The following is an 8,865-nucleotide window of genomic DNA, read 5'->3' as shown; positions in this document are numbered from 1 at the left end:
AAAAACTTTAAAATAAGTTTTCACATTCAATGAATGTGCGTTATTATAGATACAAAATTTTGTCTCTGTATATTATGCATTATTTTTTTATTATTTTTTTTGTATATTATGTTTAATATTTACCTCTTTTCCGTCAAAAATAAAATGTGGAATATTTCTTTCAGTTTAGTTAAGGGAAAATAATCAAATTTACACTATATATATATATATATATATATATATATATATATATATATATATATATATATATATATATGTATGTATGTATGTATGTATGTATATGTACTATTCTTAGTTCAGGACTGGGCAGTTGTTTCAAGGATAAGTTCACAATCAAAACCACAAGATTCAGTAACTAAGCACCATGGAATCCACCTCCAAGTGTTTTATTTCCATCATTATCCTTACTTTGGCCATCACAGGTATGCTTTGATAATTTCTCTAAGGAATAAATGCTTGTAATTATGCATTTGCAAGAGATTTAAATGTACATAATTCATAATTCTTCCAAGACATGTGTAAAAGACCAAAATTGCACACGATTAAGAATAATAATTCCTCATAACCTAATATGTTTCATAAAAAATATGTGCAAAATAATGTGTTTTTGCTAATTTAGTTCCTAAACCCTAAAAATTTCAGGATCCTATGCTGCATGCCCGCTGAAAAGCCTCTTTATTATCGTAGCAAAAACTGGGGGAGTAGTAGGAGGTAAACCTGTATGGAAGGTTACTGTAATCAACAAGTGCTTCTGTCCACAAAGTCAAATAATGATTAATTGTAAAGGGTTTCAATCTTCAATGCCTATTGACCCTACAGTTCTTAAGAAGCAAGGGGATAATTGCCTCTTATTCAATGGTCATGCCTTGAGTGGAGGTGATGGTAATCAATTTGCCTATGCTTGGGATTCAGCCTTTAATTTTTATGCTGTAAGCTCTGTTACAGGTACACCTTGCAAAGGATCTCTCTGAGTTAGGTTCAACTTAAATTCTAATAATAAAAGCAAGGCCTTTATATTTGTTTTTAAGCTATATGACATTTATTTTTAAGCATTTGAAGTTTGTGTACTTTAAGACATGATCACAAATCAATAAACAGTAGTAAGGTTGTCGAACTTAAAAGTTAGCCAATATATCAGATAATAGTCGCAATTGTGATTTTATTTGCATTTCAAACGATTACGTTGAAGAATGAACTATGATTCTCGGCAATGAAGTTTGATGTTTTTATGAGTCTCTAAATAAATGCATAAACAAAAAGTAAACAGAATCTATATCTATATTTCTATATTATATAAATTTACGACCTTTCTCAAAAGATATTTATGGCAGGTTTTTTCTCATTTGACATATGGCATCTCAAGAAAAAAAAAATATATATATATATATATATATATGGTAGCTTTTTTCTCATTTGACATGTGGCATCTCGAGGCAAACCAAAGAACCTCATGAGCTTGGCATTAATGAGATGCAAATTTGTTTTGTTTTTTATTTTCATAATAGTAGTTTTTTTTTTTTTTAAAGAAATTTTCATAATAGTAGTGTGAGGCAATCTTCAATATTTTTGTTTTTAATGCTTGCCAAGCAAATATGGAATTTGCTAAAGAAACATATCAAATAATATCAGACAATTTAATGATACACTTTAAAAAAAAAATCAACATTTTCAAAAATTCAATTTGCTAAAGAAACATATCATTATGTACTGCTTAGTGGCTAAGATGTGACGTCAAATAATATTTGTCAATTTAATGATACACTTTAACAAAAAAAACATTAATATATATTGCTTAATGGCTAAGATATAAACTCAAATATAATTGGCTAGGTTAAATATTGTTATTTTACGAAATTATCCTTTAAAATATACTATAAATTAGACCTATTGGCTAGCCGTTTCTTCACATCATAACTCCAATGCGTATTTGTCTTTCTTTCTATTTCATTTCTTTTTCTATACATCTTCTTTGTATCTCTCTTTAAAATCCAAATGTCTCGAAAAATCGATTTCGTTGGTGATATATCCCCTTCGAAAGAAAATTGGAATATCAGGGTTCGAAATATTCGGTTTTGGTTTGTGAGAGATATGAACAAGGACAAACTCTCTCACTCATTGGAAATAGTTATAATAGATAATAAGGTTGTTTGACACCATTTTTGTTATCTTTTTATATCCACTTTTATATTAGATAATTTTTTTTTTGTTCATCCATTTGTTTCTTTTCATAATTTTTTTTGCTCAATCGAATATGATACTGTTGAATTCGTTCCTGATGTCTCCCTTCACATAAACAAACTTTGAGTATCAATGGTCGAATCATCTATATCTATATTTATCTATATCTATTTATATCTATATACTATACATTTGAGGGTTTTCCTCATCTTTATCTTTAATATATATATTTGCACTATTTTTTTTTAAAAAGTACACGTGGCAACCTATTAGTGAAAGAATTAGTGAAAGAATCATAATTGCATTTAATGTTTTCTTTCATCTACACACCAACATATTTTTATTTTTTTTGAGGGAATATACACACTAAAATGTCAACTGCTAAAATTCGGACGATTATTTATTGTACCATGATTGCAACCAAAAATTTTGGAAAACAAAGGGGTAATGAGTTTCTCGAATGCAACCGAAAATTATGGAAAACAAAGGGTAATGGTTTTCTTATTTTTTTAATAAACATTGTGACCTTATTGTGACTATCAATTAAAAAATTTATTGACAATTATAATCAACTTTAAAAATTGCTGTTTTGTTTTTTGAAAATTTTAGTATTTGTAAAATTGTTGCTACATTGTTTAAATTTTTTAGTGTTCGAGTTTATAATTTGACGCCACGATATTTGATAGTCACAATAATTTTTTTAAAGGTACACGTGGCAACCTATTAATGATATCTTTATCTCTATCTCTTCTCTATCATAATCATTTGCCTTAATTTTTTTAAGAGTACACATGTCACTTTGATGTTCTAAGTCTTATTTAATGATCTGCCATGTTGTAAAAAATATACATGTGTACACTTCATCATATAAATATAAGTTTCTTATTGGCTATTGTTTCATCATTGATCCACATCATCTCATATTTGAATTTGAATAAGCCATTTATTTATCATAATTCCGGACCATGATTTTTTTTTTGTCAAACCCATGATTTTCTATTAATGTATAATATTACCAAATCATGTAATTAATTGTATTTAATCACACATTTGATTTTTCTATATAAATTAATTGATTTGCTATTAAAAAATTGCATAACCAAAAGTAAAACAACACGATTTCTATCATTAGCCAATCAATTATCTCATTTTCGGTATCGAAACTTTAATTATTTATTTCCTTTGATTAGGTCTTTTCCATCATCATATCTTTATTGCCCTTGCGACCTTATTTTACTATAAATATAGCCTCCCATTGTAAACATTTTTCACAAATATTGATCTGCTTCTACCAATTTCTCTTTTTCTTGCACACTTTTTTGAAGAGCCACATAAGCAACTTCTTTTTCTTGCACACTATTTCAATACATTTTTGTACTATTGATTTTTTTTCCACGCCTTTGTATTGTTGAAAAGTAGTGTGCTATGCAATGTATGTATCAAATAATGACAATAATATTGATTGATTCCTTCCTTCAAAAAAAAAAAATTAATAATATTGATTGATCAATTCATACAAACACGACTACTTTTCAATTTTATTTTCGTAATATGCGCTGATGACGATAAATGGACACTAGAAACAAAACATGACAAAATAAATATTTTTAATTTCCTCTTTAAAAAGATCTTTAATTTCTTTAATTTGGTCAAGTGCACATTCAAATTTGTTCATTTTAAGTAAATAGAAATTGAGTCATAATTACTATAAATTAAAAAAGCTACAAATAAAAATAAATAATGATCTATCTAAGTAAATGCATTGATAACTAAAATGTCTTTCGATCTCTATTATAAACATTTTCCTTCCTTCAAATTAAAAGTACACATGACATCTTCATATTTATCATCTCATTTAATACTTTCTTATCAACCAATAAAGAAAAGGATAATGACTTCTTTCAAAAAATAAAAAAAAAGGATCATGACTCATTTGTTTTTCATGTTCCAATCAAAATGAAACATGACTCATTTGTAAATTAATACATTTTTTCCCTACATATAGAAATACGTTTTTCTCCCATAAAAAAGTTATAGTGTGTTTTTATTTGCATGATTGTAGATTATGGTTTTTTTTTTAATATTTGAAACTTAGTGCTAAGTCTACCTTTTAAGGGTTCCTTTGAAGAACATGTGACTCCAAATTTTGAGAATTGATTCAATTTCTCATATCAATCCACTATATATTTGTATATCTCAATGTATGTTGTTCAAATACGCAAGTTTATGCTAAGACATTCATGTTCTAACGACTTATCGCATAGATCTAATCACGTAACTTGAAGAATGTTTATGTACAAGAGACAAATTGATAATCCTTATTTGATAAGTCTATTGTTGGTGTTTTTTCATCTAAACTAATTGTAATGACCAATTCTAAATTCTATTGGAGTTTTTTTCCTTCAGATTTTTGCTCATTCCTCTTTGCATTTTTTATAAGATTTTGCGATGTTTGTCTGTTTCATTACCGTTTTCACTCATTCTATAAAGGACTTATTTTTTGTGATATATATATATATAGGATGACTCAGATGAGAGGACCATTTATAATGAGAGATGAGAGGGTGAAATAATGGCCCTTGGATTAAATCAAATGGTTGTAATTTAATTCTCACTTTAAAACTCACGTGACCCACTTTTCTAAACTTAACAAACATAACACGCGCTTCTTTTTCCACACAGTCTACTGAAACGAGCATTCCTTAAACGCTTCTGCTTCCATCGTCCTCCCTTCACCATGACTCTCCGATGTCTGTCATTCAGCCACTCACTTCATCTCCCCCTTTCTGAATCTTTTCTCATGCGTTTCTGTAACAATTATAGTTACCGGAGATCTGTAATTATTTCATCTGATGAGAGGATCTCATGTGTTTTCTTCATCTTTATTCTGAGATTTTATGGATTTTGAATGTGATTCTGGTTATTGTTGAATGATTTTGAAGCGTGTATGAAAGTCCACTCCACCACAACGACAGTCATAATCATCATCCTTCATTAATCCAAAATTGATTCTTAAAGTATTAATGGTTGTAGGACTTGCTTTTGTATGACAATACTACTTGAAATGATACCATCCAACTTTGTAGTGTTAGATGTATTATATTCTGATCAAGTACAATTTATGTACAACAATATAGCTTTACTTCCACTGCCCATTGTACTTGATTTAAATTTTGTTTTTCAATTTATGTAATTTCTATTTTAAGTGTATGATGAGATTCACAACAGTGTAATGTAATGTAATCAAATTCTTATTTTATATCAAATGAGGTGAAATTCTGCAGTCCAAAATTTTGTAGTCATTGAGATTGTATTTTGTATTGTAACAGCATTTAATATTGGCAAGTTATATATACATTGGTTTGACATTGGTTTGTTACCATGATGACTTGAAGTTATTATGTACAGGACAGCATACCTACTTTGTTACTACTTTGCAAATATAATGTCTTCTAGTTAATTTTGGCAAAAAAATAGGTATTTTGTTGTAAGCTGCATACAAGATACGTATGATTTTTTTTTTATTCCAAATCAAGGAACACATCTTTTATTGCTTATAATAAGGAAATCAAGCATAATAATAGGAGTGATATTTGGTAGCCAAATAACTTAATTCATTCATACACCAGATAAAAAAGACCCAATGGCTTTCGCTCAAAACAAAGGTTATTCAAAAAATAGAAACTAAGGTTCTTCAACAAATAAAAACCCAGATAATAGAAACATAAACACAGGTTCTTCACCAAGAAACATGAACACAGAAATAGTTTCCATCTTCCTTCTATGCCATTCATCTTGTCAAGGTCTCTTCATCTTTGTAGTGTCTCTTCTATGTCATTCATATTGTCTAACTCTCTCAATCTTCCATCTATGGAATTCTTCAAAACCTAAAAACCAGGAAAATAAACTAAGATTTGATTTTAACTCACAGACATGAACATAATAATATCAAAATAAATAAACTAGTTCTTACCAAAACTATGGAGATTATTTGTTAGGACAATTGCGGCTGTCATGATGCGCATATTCACCACATGCCTTGCAAAGTCTCGTTCTTTTTTGTTGTTGTCCGACAGCCTTCTCTTTGCCACATTTGATTCTTTTACCACTACCTTTAGTCTTTGCAAACTGTGGAAGAATTTCTACTTTCTTAGGAATATTTGTTCTGAGGTAAGTTTCCAAATCATTTGTCTTGGTTTGCTTAGAACTCCCTTCAAACTCATCCAACTCTTTTTCCATTATAACAGCCCCATTTAACACAATAAGCAGCTTTTCTTTATCTTGCCCAGCCTTCTCCACACACCTAAATAACTTATCCCAGACATTTGAAACGAGTCCACCTTGCCCAGCCTTTTCATAGACAATATCACCTATGTCAAACACAGGTTTTTTATTTGCAAACTTAGTCCACCTATTCAATATGTACTTACTTGGTATTTCATTCAAATTTTTTCCCTTTACAACACAAAGTATGTGTCTACAAGGTATTCCTTCAGCCTGGAACATTTTGCAGGAGTAGTTTGCATTGTGATCAGACAAATTGTACACTACTTCTCGAAGATTACGATTAACCTTACTATTATCATGCACCAGAAATATTTCCATTCCATCTTCCTCTTTCTTATTTTCAATTCCACAATCAACACAAGCCATCCATAATTCCTTCTGAAATATATAAAAGTTCTCGCGAGTATACACATCTCTTGCATGCCGCTCTATGTCACGATCCAACATTAGTTTTGGTATGGAATGAATTGAATTGTTATCAGCAAGTAACTCCTTATGTCGTTGTGCTTCGATTGCTGAATCAAACCTCATCCAAAATTCAACCAAGTTGACATTAGGATTCAAGAAATTTCCATAAAACGAATTCTCACTTTCTGATCTTGATGTTGTTCTCATTATCCCAGCCAACAAAACGTCTTTAAAGTATGCTGGAATCCACATGCTTCGAATTTCAAACATATATGATAGCCACTCATTCTCTTCTAACTCAAAGTCGAAAATGATATTGTCCCATGTTTCTTCAAACTCATCTGGTGTCTCTGATCCCCAAACACATGATTTGAAAGATTGGTTGAACTCTTCATCATCATTCAAGGAAGCACCTATTTTTTCGGAAACATTTTCATTATATGCCACATGCACAATCTATGAAAACAAGTAGGAAAAGTCTGCTTTACAGCCACTTTCATTGCAGGATCTTGATCAGTTATTATAAGAGTTGGCTGACATCCTCCCATCGCTTCCAAAAACTTTTCAAGCAACCATGTGAATGAATCAATTTTCTCATTTGCCAAAAATCCTGCTCCGAAAGTAATAGATTGTCTATGGTGGTTTACACCAGTGAAAGGTGCAAAAATCATAGAATACTTATTTGTACGATATGTAGTATCGAATGAAACCACATCCCCGAATAATGAATAATTTTTCCTACAAATATCATCTGCCCAAAAAACATACCTTAGTCGGCCTTCTTCATCTACCTCGTATGCATAAAAAAATGATGGATTAAGTTCTTGCTTCCTTCTAAAGTTATCAATAAAAATATTTGCATCAGAATCTTTGAGCAAAGTTTGTAAATCTCTTTTATTATTTTGAAGATCCTTTTGCGTGCATCCAACATTTTCATAACCCCCAAATTGTTCTTTCATTAAGTGGAATGATTTTGAAGGCCCAATATTTGCTCTACCATATGCATGTAATAAGCTCTTTGTGCATTGGATTCACCTTTCTTGCTGATCTTAGAAATGGCCTCTTCGAGGGTGAAGCAATTAAATCGAGCAAGCTCATACTTACCTCCTTCAACCCATTTGAAAACGGCATTTGCATTGCATCCTTCTCTTGTAAGACTCCTTCTTCTAGATTTGACAGCAACTGCATCAAGCACTTCATCTTTTTTCTTATCCGGTAAATAACCTTCTTTCGAGCAAACAAAGTATTTCCAACGTTTCACACCATTTTTATCTGTAGTTTCCGATGATGAACGCACACTAAACCCGACGTTATGTGCATAATTCTGGTAAAATAGTTTACCTTCTGCTAACGTATCAAATATTTGTCCAACCTTCGGCTTCAATTCGTCTCACAGTTCGGCATGGAATCATTTTCCTATAAAGTAAAACATATATAACGTTTATGAATACTCCAATTTTTGTCCAATTTCAAACAAAATGACATAAAAAATTTGTATGACATCCTCTATATATATATATATATTGAAGAATGATATTTTTTATGGATTTCTTTATGAATTGTAGGTTTTTTAATAGTTTTTACTAGGTCATTCATGTATTCGTTAACCTAGATACGAAAATACAATTTATTTTGTTATGAAATATTCTTATAATCGTATTATTTTGTAGGTTAATATTAATGTGCAAATAAACTTATTTTTGCAAAATTCACAAGAATTAATAATTATACTATGTAATATTATAAATCTCTTGATCAACATCGTAAACATGAACTTTTTTTTTTTGCCAACAATGGTATCTAAAAATCTATTTATGGGGTCAAGTTATTAAATAAATTACAATCAACTCTAATACATTTTCTTTAGGGAAATCTCTGATACACTTGGTAACACAATAAATGTGATTGATAACATATAAAAACATTAATTGTCACTAATAACATAAATAAAAAGTTAACTATAAAAAAAATCAATTCTCATAATTTTTTTTA

The 8,865-nt window shown here is 29.8% G+C and overlaps 2 protein-coding genes across 2 annotated transcripts; one reads left to right on the top strand and one right to left on the bottom strand.

The window, feature by feature from the left end:
* Positions 1–273: 273 nt before the first annotated feature.
* On the top strand, positions 274–1,162 carry LOC25497058 (uncharacterized). The gene is made up of 2 exons (XM_013596621.2): positions 274–422; positions 643–1,162. Exons 1-2 carry the CDS (start codon positions 365–367, stop codon positions 969–971), a joined length of 387 nt encoding a protein of 128 aa, XP_013452075.1. The 5' UTR covers positions 274–364; the 3' UTR covers positions 972–1,162.
* A 5,003-nt stretch (positions 1,163–6,165) lies between these two features.
* On the bottom strand, positions 6,166–8,073 carry LOC120578373 (protein FAR1-RELATED SEQUENCE 5-like). Its single transcript, XM_039831057.1, has 2 exons — positions 7,978–8,073; positions 6,166–7,329 (listed from the first exon to the last, which is right to left on the bottom strand). The coding sequence occupies exons 1-2, from the start codon at positions 8,071–8,073 to the stop codon at positions 6,166–6,168; spliced, it is 1,260 nt and encodes a 419-aa protein (XP_039686991.1).
* Positions 8,074–8,865: the final 792 nt, after the last annotated feature.

Source organism: Medicago truncatula, chromosome 2 (genome assembly GCF_003473485.1).
Source record: "Medicago truncatula cultivar Jemalong A17 chromosome 2, MtrunA17r5.0-ANR, whole genome shotgun sequence".
NCBI lineage: Eukaryota > Viridiplantae > Streptophyta > Magnoliopsida > Fabales > Fabaceae > Medicago > Medicago truncatula.
This window is presented reverse-complemented; position numbering and strand designations above follow the sequence as displayed.